The 27,379-nt window shown below is 43.0% G+C and overlaps 1 protein-coding gene across 1 annotated transcript in view; it reads right to left on the bottom strand.

Annotated features, from left to right (window-relative positions):
* Window positions 1-27,379, bottom strand: part of VPS13A (vacuolar protein sorting 13 homolog A) — a 173,272-nt gene that overhangs the window by 85,494 nt on the left and 60,399 nt on the right. The window contains exons 25-35 of the mRNA XM_056849248.1: window positions 25,410-25,579; window positions 21,259-21,415; window positions 19,396-19,475; window positions 18,995-19,054; window positions 18,758-18,908; window positions 8,229-8,345; window positions 8,014-8,117; window positions 7,136-7,303; window positions 5,596-5,903; window positions 5,097-5,244; window positions 3,339-3,489 (exon numbers count right to left, since the gene is read on the bottom strand). Coding sequence (XP_056705226.1) covers window positions 3,339-3,489; window positions 5,097-5,244; window positions 5,596-5,903; window positions 7,136-7,303; window positions 8,014-8,117; window positions 8,229-8,345; window positions 18,758-18,908; window positions 18,995-19,054; window positions 19,396-19,475; window positions 21,259-21,415; window positions 25,410-25,579 — 1,614 coding nt within the window. The remainder of the gene's footprint in view (window positions 1-3,338; window positions 3,490-5,096; window positions 5,245-5,595; window positions 5,904-7,135; window positions 7,304-8,013; window positions 8,118-8,228; window positions 8,346-18,757; window positions 18,909-18,994; window positions 19,055-19,395; window positions 19,476-21,258; window positions 21,416-25,409; window positions 25,580-27,379) is intronic.

The following is a 27,379-nucleotide window of genomic DNA, read 5'->3' as shown; positions in this document are numbered from 1 at the left end:
GGTGCTGATGGATCGACCACCTCTACCTCAGGAGAGGACCATCTTCCAGTGGGCAACGCCGAGCGAGCGTCAGATCCTGACTCCGACGGGGTACGGCGTCGAACTGCCACTGTTGACGCTGATGGCTCTCGGTGTCAAGGAGAAGGAGTTTTACAGTGCCTCACCATCGGACTTCTCCCTCTCACCTGGCGTCAGCGGACTGATGAATTTGGAGTGAGACCGTCGGCGCCAAGGAGACTGAGGTTGAGGAGGTGCCTGTACTGTCGGTGACCAACGTGGAACCTCAGGCTCAGGCGGGTGAGTTTTGTCTGCCGATTTGTGGCGGGACAGGGACTCACTCTTGTCTTTGGCTTTTTTTTTGCCTTCGCCTTATCTTCTTTTGCTTTTTTCTTTCCCGTAGTTGGTTCGGGAGACCAACCTGGATGCTTCTTTGGGAGCGGACGTTGAAGGTAAGGCTGGAGTGGATATGACCAACGGGGTTTTAGATTTCCCCCCTCAGCTCTCATAGAGGTGGCAAGGGATTGTTCCCAAAGCGAAGCTTTCATCCGTGAGGCCCTCTGCTGTAGGGCCTTAGGCGTGAGGAGATGACACAACGAACAAGTGTCCACAATATGCGATTCGCCTAAACAAAACAGACATTCTGTATGCTTATCATTACTTGCGATTTTCATTCCACACTTTGAACACTTGTGAAAAAGCGCCATTTGAGACGAGTAAAACTTCCGGCAATGTTCAAATAGCCGTGAGGCAATCTTGTCCCGATCGAGAAGACGTTTTCCCTCCGCGGCGGCGAAAGGAGAACTGAGGGAAGGAGTGCTCCCCCCCTCCCTTCTCATGTGACCGTTGGGCAGGAAAACGGCCGCTTGTGGCGCGAGATGGGGGGAGGCGCTCCAAGCGCCTAGAGGCTTCGAGAAGCTTGAAAAAAAATTCCTCTGCGGCCAGCCTGCACTGAAGACACGACGATGAACATATGTTGCATAGGCAAAGAAGCTATGGGTTGAAATTACGGATTATATATGGTAAAAGATTTACCTTTCAATCCAAACAAAGTTTGTTCCTCTATACAAGAAACTCAGTATAAGATAATATATTGTTGATATTTGTTGCTGGAAATAGAATTTTTTTAATATTGCTGGAAAAACAAGATTCTCAGTACAATTTTTAGCATCGTTGATAGAACCATCCACAAATTTAAATATTTATTTTTTCAGATGACAGGAATAAAGTAAAACTAGTTGTGGTAACAATGACTTTGGATTATCTAGAATTGTTGATTGCTGCACTCTGGAAATCAGTTTCACTTCCAATTACTATGGAAATTTTTAATTGACGATTTAGTATGAACACAAATGGACAAACTAACTAAAACACTTGATACAGAAATGAATACTTAAGTATCTGCTGGTTTATTTCAGAAATTGTATTTATTTGTGAATTATTGCAATAGTCATTGTATCAATCAACTAGATCCAGTGATATGTTAGTAAAAGGTATGGGCAGATCCACATCTTTGCTGCAATTCCCTACCCCCAGTAGTACCTTCTGACCCCAGGAAAGCTCATTCTAACACCAGGAAAACTGATTGACAGGTATCGGGGGACTGAGGAGGAGGAATAGTGCAAAATCCTCTTTTCCTTAAACATACTGAACCCCACAGTGCAGCCCCCCAACCTATGTAGCCATTAGTCCACATCAGTACCAAGACCAGGGAACCAATTTTTCTGGGGTTGGAAGGGACATTTGGGGGAGGAGAAGGCAGTAGGTAGAGAGAATTCATTTATTTGTTTAGCCATAGGCCGTTACAAAATATCCTTACATATGTATAAAAAGCTTTAAAAAGGCAGTAGGTATACATCTGCCTATATATGGATCACTGGATCCAACCCAGTCTTGCACTGGAACAGTTTCAATTTGCATTTTCAGAAATTATATAAACAGTTGAATGCAAGAGTTGTTTCGGGTGGGGGGTACTATTAGAGTTATATATAACCTCACTCCCTGACATTTTGTGGTTGGTTCCACCTCCTGCTGCAGCCATTTTGTGATTGTGCCTACCACCCTGAGTCAAAATTCTAAAGGAGCCTGCAGGCTCAAAAAGGTTGAGGACCCCTGATCTAACTACTTTAGTTGATATTCTCATTGAGTCCTGAATCTTCATCAGTATCATGTTTAGAAACAATATAATGAATTCCATGTGAACAAAAGCTACAATTAAATTGGGGAGGGGGCCGTGGCTCAGTGGCAGAGCATCTGTTTGGCATGCAGAAGGTCCCAGGTTCAATCCCCAGCATCTCCAGTTAAAAGGGATCATGTCATAGGTGATGTGAAAGACCTCAATCTGAGACCCTGGAGAGCTGCTGCCAGCCAGAGCAGACAATACTGACTTTGAATGGACCAATAGTCTGATTCACTATAAGGAAGCTTCATCGGTTAAAATTTTGATTGTATCTAAGTTATTTCCCTCATTCAGAGCATCCTCATGTACATCACATGTTTATTACATATATCTATACATCTTTACATAACACTTTTTATCAGTATATCTCTGGCCTCAGAGTATGGATCAAAAAATCAACCCAATGGGGTTCTGATTTAATGGGGGGGGGGGGGGTTCAGAAAAGTCCAAAAATTGGGGGAGGATGAGGGGCCTTTGAAAAATCCTGAAAACCTAAACTTACTGGAGGAAAAATGATCTTGGCTGCTATTTTAAGGGTTGTTTAGCCACCCAATAAATAGATGACAGAAGCAGGAGCAGGCAGCAAGAGCATCAGTGGGTGGGCAGGCAGTGATACAAGCAAGCAGGACAGAAAGGCAGGCAGTGCTGGTGAGCAAGGCAATGGCAGAGGCAGCAAGGAGGAAAGTGAACAAGGAAGGCAGTTGAGGTAGGAAAGAGGGAAGGAGGAGGCAGTGGGAGGAGAAAAGAGGAAGCGTAAGGGAGAAGAAAGCTACACGAGGAGGCCAGCACCTGCAGAGGATGTGACCTCCCCCACAAGTTTCTCCACATCTCTGCCACTGTCAACCTGTTTGGCAGGGGATGGAGGGGGATGTCCTAACTGCACACCCCATCAGCAGGTTGACAGTTGGTAGAGAGACAAAGGCAATAAAGAGGAAGAAGCATCAGTAGGAGAGGCAAGGGGGGGAGGTGGCAACCAGTTTGGGGAAAAAGGAAGGAGGGGACGGGAAAGAAAGTGGAGACTAAGCTGGGGATGGAGAAAGGGCTGAGAACTGAAAGAGAGTAGGGGCTAGCATGGGGAATGGGATTTCAGTTCCATCCTGTTAGTCTTGCTGGTCCCTGGTTTACAGCCACCTAATTTAAATCGTTTTGTAGCCAAACATACCTCCAGAATACTGCGAAGTACTGATTACTTCACTGTGGCTGCTTCCAGGATCTTTGAGCTCCGGTACAGCAGTTGCAGGGCTAGAGCTCTCTCCTAAATTTTCATTCAGGGTCCTTAAGATAGTGGTTACATCCTCCTGACTCAGAATCAACTTTGGGGGAAAAAAAGATATTTCTAAGTTTTATTTGGCTTGAGCGGCAAAACAGTATTAAACATTAAAGACCCACTGAAAGGTATAATTTCTGCCATCTAAAATTTGTTTAAATATCCTTTTATTAAATATGTCTGAAGATTAACTGATAGGAGACAAGAAACTTCACAGTGTATGCAATTCTGACCCGTTGATTTGTGTGCAGAACACCCTTCCTTCAGAAATCCCAGAGAATACAGTCTGATTAGACAGACACAAATAAGAGGCACTGAAAATTATCAACTATTTTGTACTCTCTCAACCAAAACGTTAAAAGGCTTGCTTAATTTTGCATGGAAATAGAACAATTTACAAAATTACACATTGGATTTCATATACTCCACAATTCGCTTTCAGAGGAATTCAGATTACATCTGTCAGTTGTAAGTGGTTTAAAACCGTAAATGTGCCCTACTTATCTAAATAACAACAAATATCAGAGAACTTCAGGTTAAATAACACTAATTATATGAATTGCCGATAATTCTGCAAGATATGACAAGCAATTAATTCCTGCCCATTCAACTCCATACTCTGAAAATGTCCATTCACATTTTCTGCACAAATGCCACTGCGGTGGGTCTTTGTGGGGTTGGCTCTGGTGGTGACCACACTGCATTTCTTTGGGTGTTCTATGGCCCATTTTCTTCCTTGTTCAGGACAAAAGCATTTTACATGACCTACTCTTTTGTACTGGAAGCCAATTCTCTCTTCATCAAATCCCATCAACTTCACTGTGATAGTTGGGATCCTTTTTAACCTCCTTTTCCCATCACCACCTTCAACAGCTATAGCCAATTTTTCTTTTTAAATCGTTAGGGCTGCTTGGGGACTGTAGAAAGGGTTGCTAGGCAATTGGTAGGAGGGGTGGGGATGCAGACATGGTGTGTTTGGTGGGTGTCATCGCCAGAATGATGAAATCACTTCCCGGGAATACCCAGAAGCTGACAGGACTGACAGGCTGTTTCTTCTGGTGAGAGAGGTGAATTGATTTTATCTGGGAAAGGGTCACTAAATCTGGTCCCTTCACTGCTGCCTTTACATTGACTGGAACGTGGACTTCACACTTTCCCAGTCCAGTCACCCTTAGACTTAGACTCAGAAGATAAGGCTAGCTGATCTCTGGATTCTGTCTTGATCCTCTCATGAATTCCCAACCTGAAATAGACTAACCTGCCTAGCAGATGATACCCATTTCGATCCTTGGCTAGGCCTTATCTCTAGCCCTGGCTAAGCCCTATTTGAGGAGTTGATCATCATTCTCCCCTTCTAACTTTATATCTCCTCCCTCTCACCAAGGATCCACAGCCTCTCATTGGCTGGAGTCTCCAGGAATCTGCATAAACACCCTGGGATCAGAGATTGGCTGTGATGCCTGGAGGATGAAGCTGGAAGCCATCCTTCAGACAAAAAACAAAACAAGGATAGATCATTTATTGCTTTTACACTCTTGAATCTAGATGCAACCACCACCACACCCCTACTTAAAAGTAACGATAATTTTTAGCTATAATTTTGGTTACTTAGGTTAACAGTTTGTAACATAGATTTCTAAACTATAAACTTACATTCATTGGTTTGAGATGTCCAAATATTTTAATATCAGGAATATCATAATACCAGATAGCAGCTAAATTGCGTTCAACAGTTACTTCAAGATTTAACGGTTGTAGCAGCTGTATTTCCTTTTGCAGTGAGTTTCTTACAATGCTTGATCTGAAAAAAGAAATGAAAAATATGAATAACAGAGCAACAGTTCACTTAGGATTGCAGTGCATGTATTCATGACTGCAGTTTTAATTAATTTAGAATACACAGATAGAAAATACTTTTAAATATGCTGTGTCGCCAGAATAATACAAACAAAATTGGATTTAAGAGATATTAGGTAAAAGAACAAGGAAGTGGTAACAATTTTCTTTTCAAACTGTAACATTTGTGAGCAAACATTAATTTTCTGTTTGGTTTATTTATAGAACACAGTGCATCCTAGCAATACTTTGCTTAAGACTTATTATTCATTTTGACAATTCCTTTTTGGATAATTTATAAATCATCTTAAATCACCTGTATAATTTCAGTTCACTCAGTTTCACATGAATACAGTCAAGAACAGGTGGAAGATTATATCGACCTTTAGCTTTAACAAGTGAAAATTCATTGTTTATAGTGATCAAACCAAAATCAGCGACAAGAACATCAGTAGATACTGCTGACTGTGGTATTATGACAACAGGTGCTTTAATATTGACATCCAGTGCCATTCGCGAACTCTGCTGAGCCAATTCCTTTACACCAGTAGCTGCTTTTCCTGCAGCCTGAACAGTGGCTTCAGTAATTGCTTCCTTTGCCGTTTGAAAATTGTTTACAAAAGCCTAGACAAAAGATAGAAACACTTCAGCAATAGTGTCAGTTTCATTTATTTACCAGTGTTCAAATTAGCACATTCTGAATTTTCAGTGAGTTTTTTCTCAGTTGGAAATGGAAAGAAAGCATATACATATGGGTGCAAATATATATCTGTAGTCTTAAAGAACTCCTTTAACTATAACAAGGAATGCCATACAAAAAAGGGACTGAAGGAAGGCGAGACGAAAGTTGATGCATCAAGGGCACAAGGTACTTTCATGATAATCTAGAAAGTAAATCACCAGATGCAAAATTTGATTGTTCAATTTACAAAAAAGAAACCAGAGATTGCCTTTTTCTCATATGAAGGGAAACAGGAGCAGTATTCATACAAAGTACAGGTGTTAAGGAAGGATAAAAGAAATAAGAAGCACCAGATCACCCAGATTTCAAAAAATCTGATGCTAGAACCAATAAATTTAGCGTTTTGTGAATTCTGCACAACATCCATCATGTAGAAGGTTAATCTAATTCTGCAACATGTATCAGACAAATTAGCAAACTATCATTATAGAACTTATTGAAGCATCAAATGTTTGCACTGGTGGCTGACTTCTAATTATAATTTTTGAGTTACCTCTTCCCATTCATGTCATTGTAGCTTAATTTACAACACAGTCATGCTTTGACTTGAAAGGAAGAGTAACCCATTATAATTTTGCAGATTCAATATTAGTTAATTATCACACAACAAACAGGAAAGCATACCCTTACATGATTTTAACATTAGGCAGCAAAAGGTATGAGGTCTAACTAGGTATTTCAAAGGAATACAGAGTTTATGCATAATTTTCAAACCCCAATCCTGTTTGCCTAATGTCAGTGCTGGGATAAACAATAATAAATTATAGCTATCAGTGCAATCTTAAAAACACTTCCTGGGAGTAAACACCATTAACTAGACCTTATGATGCTGAGTAGACCAGCTCAGGATTGCTCTGTATACAGTTTAGAAACAGAGTTCAACTTCAGAACATGGGTTGCAGAAATGGAAATGCACCATTCCTGTTGAAGCCTTTTCTACAGTACAACCCTATGAAGAGTTATTCCAGTTAAGACAATTTATTTAAAGCAGCTTAGACTAGAGCAACCTCTCCATAGCATTCCCCTGCTAGTCTCCTAAAACAGCACTTGTGAGTCACTGTGGATACACTTGCAACATTTGCTAAGGCAAAACAAAAATTAAGTTTTAACTTACCAAAACAGTAGAAACAAATTTGTTGACAAAAACAATTTGAATACAGCCAACTGTTAGGTAAACCCGGCTGTCAACAGCATTCATATTGGTGTAAGCAACACCATCTGTGGCCTCCACATAAGACAGTAGTCTGAAACTGAAGACTTCTTTTCCAGTAATATAGAGCGCCTTGAAATTGGAAAAAAGTGTTCACTGTTTACATTATATTTTTATATTATTATGTTTTTGACAAAAAATGAAGGCTATATCTTTGTACCGTTATTTCCCCATTGTATCCTGCACTATCATACAACGCTGAACAAAAAGGATGACGCTAATGGGATTTATCACTGATTGTTTTGTATGAAGACTATGCCCAGGATCTACTGAGAAAGAGTGGAAAAGGCCTTCTTTTTAGATTGTAAGTACACAGGTTTCTGTGTAAAGCCTAGCACACAGTGTCGGAGTTGCAAGACTGTCAGATTAGTTTGACAGACAGCAGTTAGATCAGGTGGATCTGTAATGATGTCACAGGTCTGGAAACTCCCTGGAGAACCTGAGGGAGCTGGCCAGAACTGGTTATGGCCAGAAGGCTGATGCAATGTAGTGAAACGTCTGTATGACTAGGCAAATCACTGTGATTGGTGCCTGAGACGGCATTGTGTATATAACAGAGTGAAAGCAGAACCCATGTGTTGGGATGCTATAAGCGGAGAAGGAGAGTGTAAGATTTGTATTATATCTGTGCACTGTAAAATAAACGAGCACTGCTTTTCTAGTAGCCAGGTGTTCTGGTGGTGTTTTCCTGGACCAACTGCATAATCCGCTGGCACCTGCATCACACAGTTGGCACTACTAGCTAACAGACATGAACACTTTAAATTGAACATTCATTATACCTTTGTATACAGGGCTGCCTCATCACGATCCATAATAGTTATATTCTTTAACTTGGCTGATATTTCAGTTGTTGCTTTCTTCATCATTATTTGGCTATCAAGACCTAAACATAACAATATCAATCAGTACACTGAATATGGTTCAGTCTTCAAGACACCGTTCTCTCAGGTCTTGAAACCTCAACACTTAATGTTATTTCAAGCGTCATTCTTACCTTCAACACAAATTTCAGATATCCAGCGTTTTTGTTCTCGTATAAAAATACGCAAAGAGGACAGGTCTGCACAAATGTGGAGATCACAAACTTCATCATATTTGGTCTTTTTTGAAGCTAAGGGGAAAACAAAAATAACAAAACAAGGCTTTCAAGTAAGGGATCTGGGTTACAGTGTGATAAACACTTACACAAAGAAACAGAACAACAGATAAATACAAAGGCCCCAACAAAACTGAAAGCAATCTTTTTACAAATTCATTTTATTTACCTCAGAATGTCTGTTCTCTTTTCTCAATCTAATTCCACTTATAGGGCAGCAGAAGAATTAAAAAACTCTGGGCTAGGTATTGTAAAGAAATAACTGCCAGAGAAACTGATGAATTGGAATTCATCAGAGATGGACTCCATAAGGGCCGGGAAAGGTTAGTTCAATACAGAAAATGTGCCACCTTGCAGATTTATGTAGACTTTTAGATTCATCCAACTTTGTTAACTCATCAACACTTCGAAGAGGTCAACACCCACTCTAAGTGGAATATTTTGACTAGATCTTGTTTTCAGATGTACTCTGCAATGTTTCTTTCTTTATCTAAAACATTTATTAGCATCCTTTCTCCTTTACGGAACTCAAATAAAACATTATAAAACAACAATTATAAAACCCATAGAGATTACAGTTTAAAAATTCCAAACAGCGCTGCCAATAATAAAAGCTAGACCAATCAAAATGCAGCCCTAAATAAAACAGTCTTCAACTGCCTTCTGAAGATCAACAATGAGTGGGCCTGGGCAGGCTGTTCCACAATTGTGGGGCTGCCATGGAAAAGGCCCTCTTTCATGTACTCACCAAATGAGCGTCTTTAATTGGTGGGACAGTCAGGAGGGCACTTCCCCATGATCTTAATTACCGGGCAGGAATTTACAGGAGAAGACAGATCTTCAGATACCCCAGTCCCAAGCTATGTAGTGCTTTAAAGAATAAAACCAACACCTTGAATTGGGCGTGGGAGCGGATCAGTAGCCAGTGTAACTGCTCTAGTATTGGGGACATATGCTCCTGTTAGCTGGCCCCAACCAGAAGTCTAGCCACAGCATTCTGTGCTAGCTGCATCTTCCAAACACTCTTAAAGAGTAGCCACAAGTAGAGAGCACTGCAACAGACCAGTCTAGATGTAACTAAGGCACGGATCACTATGACTAGATCTGACTGAACCAGGAACAGGCACAGCTGACACATCAGTCAAAGTTGAGCAAAAACAGTCTGAACCATCACAGCCATCTGGTTTTTTCTAAAGTAATCGCTGTGTCAAGCAGCACTCCCAAACTGCAAACCTGGCTTTTCAAGGGGAGTATCCCAAAGGAATGATCTGAGGTCCCTTCTCTGCCTTTCTATTAACCCAGAGAACCTCTGACTTGTCAGGATTAAGCTTCAACTTGTTCATCAACCAGCCCATTACCGACTCCAAGAACCAGTTCGGAACATCTACAGCATCCTTGGAATTAGGTAGAAAAGAAAAGTAGAGCTGGGTATCACCCACATTTTGGTAACATCACATCCCATTCCTCCTGATGAGCTCTCCCTTTATATAGATATTTATATAGATATTAAATAGCATGGGGGATGATGGAATCCTGGGGAACCCCCACACATCAATGGCCATGGGGCAAAATATGAATCCCCCAATACTATCTTCTGAGACTCAACCCTCCCACCCTCGACAGGCTTTGAACTACTGTAATACAGTGCCCCTGAATCCAGTGCTGAAAGGCAGCTTGGTAGTGAAGAGGGTCAGTGCGTTTCAGTCCCTATGCCCTTAGAATCGACCCCTTTCTGAGAAGAAGTATATCTTATTCAGTTAGACACCTAATAAGCAGAACTGCTTTCTTACTGGAGTAAGCTTTTTATTGAATTGCCTCAAAAATATATGTAAAATATGTATATGTATATACAGTCTTAATATCATATAGTATGTATGCATGTAGATAGTTACAAAGTATTAAAATGTTACAAAAGTTCAGACATTATGAGTCTTAAACATGTTCATGTATGCAAGAAATCTTAAACAATCTCTATACCTCTATATGAGAGTTTCAAATTTTAACTCAATAATATTTCATTCAGAAAATATAAGTTACAGAAATCTTGTAAAAAACGGTTAGTTCAATGAATAAGTTAGTTCAATGGTTAGTTTAATGATTTAGTTAAAAGTATCTTAATTTAAAGTATCTAGAATATCATAAAATAAGTAGGCATACTTTACCCAATCATGTCATCTGTGAACCTCCCCAGTCTATCAGGAATAGAGAGATCTGACTCTCCATTTGTTGTTGGAGTCTCTGAGAATCTCTAGTGTATATATAAAGGCCAGAGAACGAGCCTTGGCCACTTACTGTGAAGGCTTCTTCTGCTCAGAGGGACAAAGGGCATCTTTATGATGGGTGTTTCCATTTCCTCTTAGCTCGGGAGGCAGGAATTAATATTTAATTTTTTTCCCTGGCTTCCTAAGGTAAACGCCCCCTATAGCCAGTTACAAAACTTTCCAAGCCTTAGAGGATTAGTAGGAAAAAGCTAAGAAACGTGACAACCAACGTTAAATAGAAAATAGAATTTTATGAACTGCAAACTTCTACTAAAAACCTTGAACTGTACCTAGAATGTAACCACTGATGGACGTCTGGGCGGGCAAGATGCCCTTCTTCCCTCTGAGCAGAAGAAGCCTTCACGGTAAGTGGCCAAGGTTCGTTCTCGGCTCAGAGGTACAAAGGGCATCTTTATGATGGGACTTACAAGAGCAGTCCCCGCCCTGGGAGGGTTAGATGTCCTGCAAAATACTCTGTAAAACTCGCCTGCCGAAGGCGGCAGCAGATGACGAGTAGATATTCAATTTGTAGTGTCTAACGAATGTAGACACGGAAGACCATGTGGCCGCTTTGCAAATTTCTTCTATGGTAGCCTGTCTATCAAAGGCCGCAGATGTGGCCGCACTTCTGACCGAATGAGCGGTTATGCCTCCAGGTATGGGAAGTTTACTTTCTGTATAAGCTGTCTTTATGCACAAGGAAATGGTGCGGCTAATTGAAGCTCTTGACATGGGTTTACCCTTTTTTGGTTGGGTTATGTTGATGAATAGAGCCTCAGAGGTTCTAATACTCTCTGTTCTAGAAACGTACACATGAAGCACTCTACGAACATCTAATAGGTGCCAAGTCCTTTCTAAAGGTGTCTTTGGGTTAGGACAGAATGATGGAAGAATTACGTCCTGTTCCCTATGAAACTTTGTGTTGCACTTAGGTATGAAAGAGTGGTCATGTCTTAGCACCACCTTGTCCTTGTGAAAAATGATAAGTCCTGGGCGGACAGAAAGAGCTCCTAGCTCAGATACCCTTCGTGCTGAGGTTACCGCCGTGAGGAATAGGACTTTCATTCTTAACCATTTCATCCCCACCTGAGTGAGAGCCTCGAAGGGAGGTTTTGTAAGTGCTGTCAATACTGTGTGCAGGCTCCAGATGGGGAACCTGTGTCTTATGGGAGGTGCGGTGAGGGAAATACCTCTAAGAAATGATTTGATGTGAGGGTGCTTAGTCACCCTATAGCCTGCCACTCGTGGTACTATGGTAGCTATTGATGCTAGCTGTCTCTTCAGTGTGGAAACGGCTAATCCGATTCTGTGTCCCTCCTGCAGGAAGGATAGAATGCCCAATGTTTGTGGTTTGAGTGGATTGAAGTTTTTGCGCCTGCACCATCTGGTGAATGCCTTTCATGTTGAGTTATAAATTCTCTGTGTTGAAGGTCTATGTGCGGCCTGAATGGTGTTAATTATGTCCTCAGAGTATCCTAATCTGAGCAATCTGCTCCTTTCAATACCCAAACGGTCATTTTGGACCATCCTGGATCTGGATGACACACTGGGCCCTGTATTAAGAGGTCCGGTCTGTCCGGAAGTCTCCAGTTGATGTTGTTTGACATTTGAATTAATGTGGGGAACCATGGGCGCCTGGGCCAGTACGGAGCTATGAATAAGACGTGTGCCTTTAGCATCCTGATTCTCCTTAGTACCTTTGGTATGATAGGTAGGGGTGGAAATGCGTAAAGCATCCCCTTGGGCCAGGGAGCCGTCAGTGCGTCTGTCTGTTCTGTTCCCACCTGTGAGTACCTCGAGTAATAGCGTGGAAGTTGGTGGTTTGTCGTGCTTGCGAATAGATCCACTACTGGTGTGCCGAACTTCTGTGTGATGCCATGAAAGACATCTGGGTGGAGAGACCATTCCGCTTCGCTGATTGTCTCCCTGCTGAGCCAATCCGCCTGTGTATTGATGGCTCCCTGAATGTGTTCCGCAGAGAGTGACATTAGATTGGTCTCTGCCCACCAAAGAATGGGTAGAACTTCTTTGTGAAGTGCTGAAGATCCGGACCCCCCCCCCCCCGTTTGTTTAAATGTGCCTTTGTGGCTACATTGTCTGTCCTGATCAGTATGTCTTTCCCTTGTGCTTGTTGCCTGAAACTGAGCAGGGCCCTGTAAATCGCTCTGATCTCCAGGATGTTTATGTGGAGTTTCTGTTCTTGGGGTGTCCAGGTGCCCTGAACTATACGCTCGTGGAATGTTGCCCCCCACCCCGTCGTGCAAGCATTCGTGTACATCTGTTCTGGAACAGGGGAAATGAACCGTAGTCCCTTTGACAGGTTGTTTCGGTCCAACCACCATAGTAAGCTGTTTTTGGCTTCCTTGGTGAGTAAAATGTTGATGTCCCTTTTCTTTTGTATATCCCTCTGATATGGCCTGAGGAGCCCTTGTAGGGGTCTGGCATGTAGACATGCCCACTGAATGGTGGGTATGCAGGATATCAAGAGACCCTGTAATTTTGCAAGGGACATGAGTTTGGATGATCGTCCTCTGTATGTCTTTTTGGCTAGGGATGAGATGAGATCGATTTGTTTTCCTGTGAGAAATAGTTTGTTTTGGTGTGTGTCTATGACTACACCTAAATGTTTCAGTTGTTGTGAGGGGGTCAGTTTGCTCTTGTTGTAATTGATTAGGAATCCGTGTGATGAAAGCTTTTCTATTACTAATTCTGTGTGTTGGATGCTTTGTTGTTTTGAGTCTGCACAAATCAGAATGTCGTCGAGGTAAGGGTGTATTCTCACTCCCTCTTTGCGTAGATCGGATACCAGCACTTTGCTGAACACCCTTGGGGCTGAAGTTAAGCCGAAGGGGAGGGCCCTGAACTGGTAGTGAACTCCCTGATAAAGAAACCTCAGGAAGTGACGGTATTGCGTGTAGATGAGAATATGTAAGTATGCCTCTGTGAGGTCTATGGACGTTAGGAAGTCCATAGGTCGTAATGCCTCTGCTATAGTTTTCAGTGTCTCCATTCGGAAACGTCTCAGTGGGATAAATCTGTTCAAAAACTTCAAATCTAGGATGGCTCTCCATCCTCCATCTTTCTTGGAACTGTGAAGAATACTGAATAGATTCCCGATGAGCGTTCCAATAGAGGCACTATCTCTATAGCTTTGATATCCAACAAATGCTGTATGGCTTCTGATGTTCTGTGGAGCTTGTCCTTGTTTTTGGATACTGGTGATGTCACTAATCTGTCTGGTGGAATGTGGGCAAATTCTATTTGGTAACCCTGTGATATGATGTTCATTACCCACTGGTCTGGGTGGGAGGTTGACCATTGTGGCTGGAAAAGATTGAGCCTTCCTCCCACAGGCTGCAAGGTGGCGTCACTGTTTTGTTTGGCGATTGGGTTGTTTTCCCTTGTCGCCCTGGAATGTGCTGAACTTTGAACCTCTATTAAACCTTCCTCCTCTCCGAAAGGAATTACTGTTCTGGTTCCATTGGCCTCTTCATTGGTCTGGTCTAAAATTTTGTAGTGTATGGTACGAACGAAAAGGAGTAAAGGTCTGACTTTTGTACTCCTTCTGAAGAGTCTTAGGCAATGCTTTCTTTTTGTCTTTAGTTTCCACTAAAATGGGGTCTAATTTATCCCCGAACAGTCTTTTCCCTTGATAGGGAAAACCCATTAGAACCGATTTTGATCGGTGTGTGGCTTGCCATGGTCTGAGCCAAAGAGCTCTCCTTGCTGCCACAGAGGTAGCCATAGCTCTAGCTGCGTATGTCATTGTACCTAAGGTTGAGTCAGCCAGGAAGGAAACTGCTCTTAGGAGTCTAGACACTCCTTCGCAGGCCTGTTTCTCTTCCTGTGGGATGAGTTGTGTTAATTTTCTGGCCCAGATAATTGCCGCCCTAGACACTAATGCTGACGTTACTGACGCCTTAATTGCCATTGCTGAGGCCTCATGTGATTTTTTGCAGGCTAACTCTGCCTTTCTGTCAGCTGGATCCCTGATTAAAGTCTGATCGTTCTCTGTAACTAGGTCTAATGTGTGGAGTGCAGTAACCGGTGTTTCCACTGGGGGGACCTTGAGTAGGTCTGAAGTGTTTTGGTCTAAGTTGTAGAACTTTCTAGATGTTATAGACCATTGTTTTGAAGCCATGGGCTTTTCCCACTCAGACCTCATGAGGGACAAAAAATATTCTGGTACTGGTACCACTCTGTCAGGGGTGTCGTGCATGTGAAAAAACTCTTTGGATTCCTTTTTACTCTGAGAGCTCAGGGATTCAGAGTCATTTGAAAGTTCGAGGGCAGCTAGCGTTTTTGACAATAATAGAGGAAATTCCTCTGTGCAGAATACTCTAGATTGTTTAGGCTGTTCAATAATATCCTCCCCATGGGAGCTGAATTCATCTTCCCTGTCATTGTCATCATTGCCTGAATATACAGAATCGTCCCCTTCTTCCCCCTGCATGGTCTGTATCACAGAACTGTCTTTAAGAGCCGCTTTGGTGGGCCATTTACCCTCCCCATATGAGGCCCCAGGAGCAGTGCCTGTAAAGGGTTGGTTTGGATGGGGGTGAAGGTTTTAATAACCCTGGCTTGGCGGGCCCTGTACAGGGATGGGCTGTGCCGCTCTCAAGCCTTCGGTAAAGGCGTCCTTAATAAGGGAAGATAGCTCCGCTTTTAGGAAGGCTAAACCTCCGTCCTGCAGAATGGGAAGGGAGATCCTACCGTCAGATGAGGTCTCCGTCGCCACTTGTCGTCCCTGATTTGTAGGCGAGCCGCCTAGGGACGAAGTGGCACTAGGCAAAGGCGAGCCGCCAGCCTGCTGGGCCCGTTCCCTGTGAGTCTGCAGGAAGTGGGCGTCGGGTGCCGGCGCGTGCTCCGCGCCTGGAGCCAGAGTGCCCTTCGGCAAAGGCGAGCCACCATACTCCTGGCTCTGCACCCAAATTAGAGGAGGGAGCGGCAGTCTCCGCTGAAGTCCTCATGCTGCTTGCCGCCATTATCTTTTTTCCGCTTCGTTGCGGAGCGGCTACTGCGCGGGCTGTTTCTACGAGGCGCTTCGCGCGCTTGTTACTGGCCGAGATGGCCTGTTTGCGCTTGCCGCTGCAGCCTGTGACATTTTTTCTTTTGTTTTTTACCTTCAAGTCAATTTGCTGACTTGTGGAAGGTTGGATGGCCTCGGATGTAGTAGGCATAGGCGACAGCAGGCTAGGGTCCAAATCGGCTGAGGCAATGTAATTGTCGTTCTGCTGATCCGCCATTTTGTTTTGGCAGGAAGGGATCCCTTTTAAATAAATTGAGCCCCTACTTCCCCAGAAAAGGCTATTAAAGATAACAGTAGAGAGAATAGTAGAAATAAGAAATTAGGTATAAGTTAGAAAGATTAGAAGTAAGGCTCGGTATTCTGTATCCTTGGTAGCTGAGAGCTGCAAAAGGCTGCTCTCTCGATCAAGGCAGGAAATAGAACTGGGTATAGGGGGCATTTACCCTAGGAAGCCAGGGAAAAAAATTAAATATTAATTCCTGCCTCCCGAGCGAAGAGGAAAAGGAAACACCCATCATAAAGATGCCCTTTGTCCCTCTGAGCCGAGAAATCTCTGAGCATTCTCAGTCCATGCCAGGACTGAGTCCCTGAGCCTATAGAGAATGTTCTCAGTCCATGCCAGGACCAGGTCCATGAGACCATAGAGAAATCTCTGAGTGTTCTCAGCCCGTGGGAGGACTGAGTCTATGAGTCCCTCCATTTGTTTGAGAGGCCTCTAATCTATGCTGAGATCAGAGAGATCTGTGTGTGAACTCCTAGTTCAGGCAAGAACTAGAAAGTTCCATGACCCTTTAATCCATGCTTAGTTTAAAGAGTTCTGTGTAAGACCTTAGTCTAAGGGAAGTCTTAAGAACTTCCATGTCTATAAGGGCTGGATAGATCTTAGTGAAAACTCCTTAATCCTTGCTAGGCTTTAAGAAGATTTCAGTGTCTCCATACAAAGGATGGAGAGATCTATAAGAAGGGAGCTAGGGAGCTCTTAGAACTTCCATGTCTACGCAAAGACTTGGAAAGATCTAAGCTCCTCCAGTCCATGAGGACTGGAAAGTTCTAAGAGCCTTAATCCATGCAAGGATCAAAGTCTGAGAGCTTACATCCCACGCAAGGGATGGAGAGATCCATTTAGACCAGATTCTAACCTGTAAGGACCCTAACTCCTAGCTAGAAAGCTTCTTCTTTTATATCCTTCAAGATCAGTATCTTTCTGCCCTTGGCAGGATTTAGTTTTACGGCTTTATCTGATCTTGAGAGATATACTCTGAGTTTGTGCACAACTGCACATGAACTGTATGTTCCCTGGGGTAGCAGTTTTTCTGAACATTCCATATAAGGAGTTCCTGTCCACATCAGGTCATTTGCTGACCATAGCCACACAAACTAAACAGTCAGTTTGTGTCTTTGTTATGTTTCTATAATGTTTGATTTTACCAGCATTCTCATTCTCTGGAGAACACAATAAAAATGAATCTTTCCTTAACTTTCTAAGACCATTCTTTCATATTAAAACCTTAAAACTCAATATAAAATCACATTACATTATTACATTACATCATTAGGCCACAGTTAGCAAAAATATCACTAAGTACCACCCAGAGTACAAGGAGAAGGTCATAAGCAAAATATATTCCTGAGAGTGTGAAAAGGTCAAAGGACAAAGTATTTCTGAAAGTGGAATCATTCAAGGACAGAGTGCAAAACGTAATTCTGGCACAAGAGTACAAGTCCTTGGCAAGAGAATGTTTAGGCTTGTCTACTTTTAAATGAAAGACAAGCCTCTAAATGGCTATACTTATAAACTTTAAATAGGAAAATTATACAAACTCTTCTATATGATTTTAATGTTCAGGGCTGTGACAGTAGGATTCTATGATCAATAGTATCAAAGGCTGCTGAGAGATCCAGCAGAATTAGCAAGGTCACATCCCCTCTCTCGTTCTCGTTAGAGGTCATCAACCAAGGCGACCAAAGCAGTCGCAGTTCCAAAACCCTGCCAGAAGCAAGAATGAAATGGATTCAGAAAATCAGTCTCTTCCTAGAACCCCCCGGAGCTACCTTTAGCTTCTCCTTGTCTTCTATCCCACCAACCTGCCTTGCCCTGCTTTTTCCCCACTTCTGTTTTTATCTCCCATCCCTCCTTCTCTTCTCTTCCCCCATCTTCCTTCCTCCTATTCCCCCCTTTAGTTAAAAAAAACAACAGCATGGAAGCCAGTTGCCTAGCAACTCCAAAAATAGCAACATGGATCTTACTATCCAATCTTGTTAGATCTCTGTAGGATTCTTGGTAAGTTACAGATACTGCTTCTATGATCATGACTGGCTTTAACTCCCTAATGTGGTTCTTTTAAAAAAAAAAATCAGATTCTTCTGCAAACCTTTGGGTGCTCCCCAAAGTCTATACAAAAATCTCCCATCTCTCCCAAGCCCCCCTGTGTGGATGTTCTGATCCTCACTCTGTGGCCAGGTTTGGAATGAGCAAAATGAAGGGCAAATTGCAAGTATTCAGTGAGATGGAATTTGACAAAAAAATTCAACCTCCCTTTTTCCATTAGTTGAAATTTACCGCTGGATCCAACCCAACATAAAGGATCCAACCCAATCCTCTATTCATAGTTGGGTTCCAATGCAAGACAGAGAGTGTAGTTTTTGCCAAAATATATTAATGGATCAGCAGAATTTTCATAGCTGCCACAAAGTTTCACGTAGACAAATTTCTCTGGATACCTATTAAAAACATTTATATCCCAGCTTTCGTCAAGGCTCAGGAACTTACAAATCACAATTCATAATATCACAGTTTAAAACAGACAACATATACTTGCAGTTGCAAATAACCCCCTCCCACCAAAAGATGTCTGCAATCTACTGCCCATTTAATAGCAATGTCAGTGCAATCAATCACAGGATAACTCATTAAGTGCCTCAATATTTGCATTCTGTTTTATTTTCCTTTTTCTACTACAAGTACACACTATTCTTCATTTCTCAAATGACAGTTTGAGCATGTCAGCATTACTCAAGCTCTATATATTAGTAGAAATATTTGTAAAACCATCCTGAGCTGTCTGGAAATAGCAACTGTTAAACTGTTTTCAGTAAGTTTGGAATGAAGTTAGCAATTTGAGACTGAAGGAACTTACTTAATTTCTTAAGAACTTCCTTCTTTTCTTCTTTTTCCTGAATTATCTCTGTTGTACTTGCCTCTTGTTTTGGCAGAAGATTATTTAAGAAATTTATAGTACTCAGCAGTGCTTCTGTATGTAAATGTACATCTAAAGAAGAAAAGTTCACCTAACAGGAAAATAATCTTAGTAAGAATTTGTTTGAAATGCACCCCTGGACACAACAATAATATAGAAAAAGATAATCTCTATTACCTTTATCAACTGTAGAACATTCTTATATGTAGTTTTCAGTTCTGGGGCATTAATATCTGCCTGTTCTCGGAGGGCAAAAAAGTCAATTAAATTGTGCAAATGCAGTAAACTATATAACATAACTATATCAAAAATGTACAGATAAATTATTCTACAACATGTTCCTCAGTATTTTATTGGATATTATACCACTGTTTTACAAATTGCTCTTCAACATACTGGTATTTGTACTTCAATATTAGCCTGGCATCCCTGAAATGTCAGCAAAGGGCATGTCTGGAGTTACATTAGCATTCTAGGCAGTAAGCTTCAGCTAAACATTTACAAGACACTAGGTTTTCACATAAGCAAATGTAAAGTATGTTAGCAGGATGATTTTTTTAAAGCCTCTTTTTCCTTACCTTTACATATTCAAGTGCTAGAAGATCATCGGTTGAATTATCCAGTGTTGTAATGATATAAACTGGCTTGTTTTGATCATCTAATGAATTAAAAAACCTGTTATAATCTAATGACATTCATTTTCAGTTATTTTGGAAAGAAAATTATTGTATACTTAAGTATGCACTGGACAAAATAGGCTCACATAGTACACAAGTACTACATTATCCATCATGGGATGTTTTAATTGTAAGTGGCCTCAAGCAGGACTCTGAAGAGGTGGAATGGAAACATCATAAATAAATAAGGATATTAGCTCCTATACTTTGGCAAGTGTTTTGTTTCAAAGGTTAGAAGTTGGTAGAGTTCTGCTGACGGAACAGAACTGCTCCACCTCCTCCTCCAACTGCAAGTAAGTGCAGTTCCTTGAAATGCTGCACCTGAAAGACAGCGGACCTTCAGGAACAGCATGGAGGGCAAAGGAGAAGATGGGGGGGGGGTCAGTGAAATTCACCCCTCCCCCTGCTAACAGATGTGCCTTGTACTGGCCCTTCAATCCAGCGCCTAGTCCAAAACAGCCGCATGTCTGAGAACTGGTAAATTGTATTTATATTATGGAAACCATTAGACTTCAATGAAAACAACCACAGCAAGGACTGGCAAAATGGCAATTTACAAAACTAAGCATTATTCTAGCATACATATTCCAGTTAAACTCTTTGATTTATACATGAAATATAGAATTGTGCTGGCCCCACAGGTGACCTCAGCTCACACAGTCATCCTTTAGAAAACATTTACATAGCAGCCTCTACCCACAGAAAATGTCACCGGGGCTGGGGCAAAGTGACCACCCCATATATATAGATTAAACATTTGCACAACAGCTACACATTATATAGTAGTGTAAAAGTCTGGAAGGCAGCTTAAAGCTGAAATACTTCACAGTGTACATGCCGAGGGCAGGGTTTGCCATGGCTTGGGATGCCTTCCCTCACCAAGGTGCCATCATGAGTGTTATGCTTTACTGTGCCCTAATGCAGCCAGGCAGTTTATATCAGGCACTGGCTCTCTATGTCTCATTCAGCAGCAACTTCTTGTCCAAATTCCCATATATGCACTCCAGTCAACATTCTGCCAGCAGCACTCTACAGTCTTCAAGGGAAGCCCCACGTGTAGTGCACTGCAGCAATCTAATCTAGATGTTCTCAGGGCTCGCAATACAGTGGCAAGATCTTTTCTGCCAATTAACGGCTGCAGCTGACTCACCAGAAGAACCTGGTAAAAGGTACCCACAGACCACCACTGCCACCTGTTCATCCAACAGGAGGACCAGGTCCACTAATAAGAGATTTAATGTGCTGAAATTGGTACATGAAGCATTTCATGGCATTAATGTAAATAATATCCAATTAATCCTCTATTAAAGGTCAGGGCATTTTTCTCTTAGCCAGTTGCAACCTAAGACAGTGTTCCAGCTAAGTCAATGCAAAATCTAGTCTGCTACACCACACATTCTCTCATCCTTGCTTGGCCCTCATCTCCCTAGCAAACCATAGTTCGCTTTTATGCCTGAACCAGCAAACTGTGGCTTGTGCTTGTCCTCCAAACCAGAATTGGAAACCATTGATTGATGGTTTCCATTTCCATTTTAGAGGACAAGCACTAATCCCATGGTCTGGATGCAAGCCCAACTATATATACATATTTGGGTGGGGTTTTTTTTTGCAATTTTAACCTGAATATTTTCAAAAGTGGCCCTTTGAACTTTACTGTGAATATCACCTCCCACCTAATATTTGTCTTTCCTTACAGCTTAAACCTGAAATTAAGCCCTGGACTTATAAATCAACTGTTAGTTTAAAACATGTATATATGCTTACCCATGTACTCTGGACATATTAAGCAAATCTCTCTAAGAAAAGCAGTAGCAGTCATGTCATATGTTCTTAGCTTAAGTTCAGTGCCTAATTTAAAAACCTCTAGACGAAGGATTGGCTTTTCAATGCCTCCAGCAAGACGACACACTTGAAGTGATACCTAAATGGGAAGACAATATTTACATGGTCAACCAAATCTACAAACCTGCTTAGGATAGACAGCTTGTAAAAAGTGACAGCAAAGCTATAAAAGCATTTTTCAATATGGTAAAGTTGGAAACATTTAATAATCCTCCTATAACAGTCAGGAAGAATAGGCATCCAGTTTAAGACGTGGGGAATGTGGATTTCAGCATCTTTAGTTCTACTGGCATATTGTAAACAACATGGTACTGAGACATCTTACATACAAATTACAGTGCAGTCCTAAACAGAATTTACTTCAATGGACTTAGAAGGCTATAACTCTCTGCACTGTAAGTTAATTAGCTCAGTGTTCGTATTTTGTGAACCAAATAAAAATTGACACAATAGTGAAATAGGCAATTACTAAACAAACTGCACACTGGTGGTGGAGGGACTGAATTTAAGAATCCTGTTTACATCCTCAGACCGGACAAGTTGAAAGATATCCCTCACAAAACTGGACAAATTGGCATCCTGGGACCATCTGATCCTGTCACTGCTAGTGTAGAACCAAGTCAGAGCAGATGAAAGAGTTCTCTGAGAATGGGGAGACAGGGCGGAGGAGCCGGTCCCAGTCTCCCCTCGGGAGTCGGCTGCCTCTACCCCCCCCCCCCCCGAACCGTAGCAGTCCCGGAGGACCTCCCGGAGGCTGTCAAACGAAGGTGGGGGGAGGCTCTTCAGCGGGAGCAGGGGGATAAGTCTCTCCCATCCCAAGTAATGGACGAGAATGGTGCCCACAAGGATAAACACTACGTCCCTCTGGAGCTGCGGCGGGAGGTGTTGGAATGGAGCCACAGTTCCAAAACAGGGGGGCATTTCGGGTTTGTAAAGACCTTGCACCTAGTAAGAAGACAATTCTGGTGGCCGGGAATGCGCCAGGACATCGATATGTTCATTAAATCTTGTCCCGTGTGTGCAACGAGCAAGAGCTTGATGGGGAAATCTCCTGGTTTGTTAATGCCCCTAGAGACTCCGGAGGCACCCTGGCGGGTAATCGGGATGGATTTCATAACCGACTTCCCATCTAGCCAGGGAAAGGCGGTTCTGTGGGTGATCACGGATTTCTTCTCGAAACAGGTCCATCTCGTTCCGTGCGAGGGAATGCCCTCTGCACACAAACTGGCTCGCTTGTTTGTACACCAGGTCTTCAGATTGCACGGCTTCCCACGGAAGGTCGTGAGTGACAGGGGGTCCGTTTTCGTGTCAAAGTTTTGGAAAGCATTTTTAGCACTTGTGGGTGTGCAACAGGGATTGTCTTCGGCCTATCACCCGCAGACAGATGGGCAGACCGTAAGGGTTAACGCCGTAGTAGAATGTTACGTGAGCTGTTTTGTGAATTACCACCAGGACAATTGGGTTGACCTGCTGCCTTTGGCGAAATACACCTATAATAACTCAGTACACTCTGCTACTGGTATAAGCCCTTTCAAAGCGGTCTACGGAATGGAATTCGGACCCTTGGGGGCCGTACCCCTCCCACCGGGCGGCGACCCCCCCGAGGTGTCAGTGTGGGCCAACACAGTGAGGAACACTTGGCCCTGGCTTATAAAAAATTTGGAGCAGGCAAAGGAGAGATACAAGACACAGGCAGACAAACACAGGGTGCCCCAATGGGAATTAAAGGTCGGAGAGAAGGTTTACCTCTCCACCAAGAATCTCAGGTCTTTACGTCCGTGCAAGAAACTGAGTCAGAAATTTGTGGGGCCGTTCCCAGTCTCCCGGGTTATTAGTGAGGTTACTGTGGAGTTGGAACTGCCAAAAACCTTACAGGGGGTAAACCCGGTATTCCATGTGAGTCTGTTAAAACCCTTTAAACCGGCACCTGAATGGCACCCTGAACCCGCAGCTGCAACCCCAATTATGGTGCGAGGGGAACAGCACTTTGAGATCTCCAAGGTGTTAGATACTCGGGTGCGGAGGGGCGAGCTGGAGAATCTCATACATTGGAGACACCTGAACTCCAGCCACGATGAATGGGTGTCCGCTCTGCACGTTAAGGCCCCCACCCTGGTAGCGGAATTTCATCGGCACTACCCCGCCAAACCAAGAAAACCCGGGGAGGGGTCTTTGGGGAGGCGGAGTGTCAGCGAGGGCACCCAGTCGGGCCCAGGATAAGCAAGCTCCGTGTTCTTCCCCCCCTCCCGGTCTCGTGGGAAAGTCTCCTCAGTTTGAGAAGAGGGAACTGGGGGCTAAGACAGGAGGCAGGAACACTTTCACTTCAAAGCCTTCCTATTGTAAATCAACTATCTCTTCTCAAGGTGTCAATTCTGCCAGAAACCTGGCACCTCTTGAAGCCTGAAAGAACACTGATGTTTTGCATTTCAAAGATTATGTGTAATCAATTCTAGTGTGTGTCCCCTATAAAGATAGCCTGTATTTTCCCATTCGGTATTCTGACCTTAAGTTTGTATAGATCTACTGACCCGTTTGCTTTCTTAATAAAACTTTAAACTCTCTGCAACGTCTGGAGTGAAGTTTACTATTACTGAGATGCAACGAGGTACTGAAGTCTGACATCTCCACAAAGTATTGACAAAATGATCACAGCAGGCTGCAGAGCAGACACCCTTCTTCTGTAGGTTAGAACCCAATAGGCCCCTGATCACCTGGAAGAGTTCCAGAAGTCTACACTGTATGGATACAACGGTGGTACAGAAAATTGCTTCTTTGCTGCCTTCACCATCATGGAGTAGGCTTTAAAATGAGCTCTAATCTATGCCTTGTTGGATTTGTCCAGAGTCTTATTCCACTATCTCTCTAGCTGACTTCCTTGTCTTTTCACTGTCTGTAGCCCTTTAGTAAACCAAAGGGTTGCCTAGGCTCTTCAACCTGAGAGAGGGTTCCTAGGAGTGATTGAGTCAATTGAGGTAATTTCCTCATTCCAGAGATCAACTGGGCATCAACAGGAACATGATCATATCAGCAGGAAAATCCTCGATTGCCATCTGAAAATCCACTGGATACATCAGACTATGTGGGCAGATCATCTTAATTGATTCCTCGCTGCTGTGAGTCTTGGTATTATTCCTGTAAGACTAAAGTAGTGATCTGTCTATGACTAAGGGACCATCTTCAATCCCACTTTCAGATCACCTTCTTCCTGCCTAGAGCGGAACAACAGATCAAGAGTTTGACCTGCATGTGTGTTGGGCCTCTTATTATTTGAGACAGGTCCATGCTTGTCATGGAGACCATGAAATTCTGACAGCTCTTGACAAGGTAGCCTTGGATCGATGTTGAAGTCCCCCAAAACAACCAGTGTGGGCATCTTCAACACAACTTCTGAGACTACCTCCACCAGTTCAGGTAGGCAGACGGTTAGGCAGAGGGGTGGGTGGTACCAACAGAATCCCAATGCTGTCTTACATTCCCAAGTCTAGATATACACTCTCAAAACCAACAGAGTCCCAGACAGAACATCAAGCCAAGAGGATAGAACCCCAACAGACGACATGAATGTTAGCTTCTCAGTATATGCTAGGCCTATGCTGACATATTACTGAGTACCTGAGGGGGCATAGTTGGGAGAGGTTAATTCTTCTCCCCTCCCTCAGCTAAGGACCAGATAGCCCTCTCATCCAGAATTAAATTCTGGATGGCTAATGGTTTGCCTGAAACTGACATGGCATTTAAAAGCAAAATATTATTGCCAAGCAGTATGTTTATATGGTCACCAGCTTTCTTTATATTACATGATTGTCTTTATTATGAGCTCCAATTTCATTTTGAGCTTACACATTAAAAAAAGTTATAGGCAAGTAAGGTTCCTCTCATAGAGCAATAACAATTTTAGAATGAATTGTAGCATTAATTCTTAGATCTTAAAAAATATGGAAATATAAAAGTTTCATTCTGAAAAAAATGTTATTAAACCAGCTAGAAATAATCGTCTGAACAAATTAATTGTACATTCATGAACAGAAATGCAGATAAGGTATCTATGGTAGAACTTAAAATATAAACAGTACCTCAGATATTTCAAATCTTAGTTGGAAGTCAGTCATACTCTTCATGGATTCTCGCCTTGGTGCCTTTTTTTTCACACTACCAGTCCTTCTCAGGGACCCCAAAGGTGCTTCAAAAAATGGCAAGTCTTCCACAGGACTAGTTGGGGCATCATAGTACTCCTCTTCCGACTCTAATTATTATAGAAATTCAAGTAATTGTTAGATTATAAAATGCTTACATTTCCAACCAACTATAATTTATGCAGGCAATCCTGTGACTATAGAGGAAGGCACTGGCAAACCACCTCTGTTAGTCTCTTACCATGAAAACCCCAAAAGGGGTTGCCATAAGTTAGCTGCGACTTAACGGTACTTTACACACACACACATCCTGTGACTATACATATGTAATTAAGAGTGAGCCTGGGATAAGCCCCAGTACACACCAGGAACAATTAACACCTCATTCCAGGCAGTGCTACCACATCCAGGTTTTATTGTAAAAGTAATTAAAGAACTAAATTCCATGTGGTATTATTTATAAGTATCTCTGTTCTCAGTTAAATGTGAATGTATCATGAGGCAAGCTGGATATCTATTTGCAAGAAAGGGCCCCAGTCTGCTGACCACTCACTTACTAGTAATTCTCATGATGTTCTTTGTACCCTTCATGTGCAGATGTTTAATGGGCAGTAAAATATCTCCCTTGCCAATGGGAGGCAAGCAGGAAATCAAGTAACAAATACATACACACACACACACAAAATGCTGCTCCAGACACAGTCACTGAGATTATTCAAAATAGATGGTTTGTCCCCTCCACATGTCTTGAATAATTTTGTTATTAATTTGTTATGATCATCAAATGTTGACAATAGTTTCCCAATCAGCTGTAATTCTGTTTCCAATCTCACTTTTCTTATAAAGGTCACATAGGGGCATTTTTCACGGTAGATTTTGCTTCTGCTTTGCCACGGACTAAAAAAAAACACGATTTAAATGTTTTTTTCATGGCCGCGATTTATCCCTGTCAATCTCGATGTAGTTTTGGTTTTTCATGGGAACAAAGCACGCTGTATTTGACAACGGTTTGGTCTGTCCCTTTTGCAGGAGGCCTCCCCTTCCAACAGGATCATTGTTTATGCCTGCCCCCAGCTCCGCCCCAACTCCGCCCAGCAGATTACCTTGTGTGGTTCACCAGCCCCAGCGCAAAAAATAACCACCAGTCCCTGTGGTCTCCTCCATTTTTCTTCCACCCTCGCTCTGTTCTGCTTTTGGAACAGTCAGATTCTAAATTGGGGGGGGGGGGGCAAGGCAGCGCTTTCCTCAAAGCTTCCCTCTATTTTCTATAGGTGTGGAACCCATTGCCCTTTAATGATCGACAGGATTGGGGGGGGGGCAGGAATTGCATCCATGTGCCCAGAGAAGTGTTTAGCTGAAAGTGGGAATGGCGGGGGGGGGGGGGTAGAGGAAAGAAGGCCCCTGGCTTGCGCACCAGCCATGATCCGGCCACAGTGCATTGAGAGAGAGGAGGGAGATAAGAGCAGGCTGGCCGCCCCTCTTCAGAAGAGTGATGGGAGGGAGTTTTGCCTTGGGTTTTCCGCTCTCAGGATGCATATTTTTCCCATCTGATTTCTCAAAAATCCCCCCTCCCCGCTGGGGTAGAGGGGCCAACAGCCCCTTCCCTTGAACATCCTCCCCACAGGTCCAGCTGCCCTAGACCGAGCTGCCGCCGCCACCACCTCCAGCGCGCGAGGAGCACATGGCGTGGCCCCGCCGGTCTCCCCCAGGAGGCGTCCTTCCGACGTCCCCCTGGGCTTGGAGTTGTGGGCCCAGCTCCAAGGCCCATCCCGGGCGAGGAAGTCGTGCCACCTGCCTGCCCGCCAGCCTCCGGGACAGAGGGAGAGAAGTGCCAGGACTCTAGGCAGCCAGGCAGGCAGGCAGCAAAAGGGGCGGTATTCTTGTCCAAGCGCGAAACTCCCCCAGCCAAT

This window comes from Euleptes europaea, chromosome 4, assembly GCF_029931775.1.
Source record: "Euleptes europaea isolate rEulEur1 chromosome 4, rEulEur1.hap1, whole genome shotgun sequence".
NCBI classification, from domain to species: domain Eukaryota; kingdom Metazoa; phylum Chordata; class Lepidosauria; order Squamata; family Sphaerodactylidae; genus Euleptes; species Euleptes europaea.
Note: the sequence above shows the minus strand (reverse complement) of the source record. Positions and strands in the feature narration are given on the sequence as shown.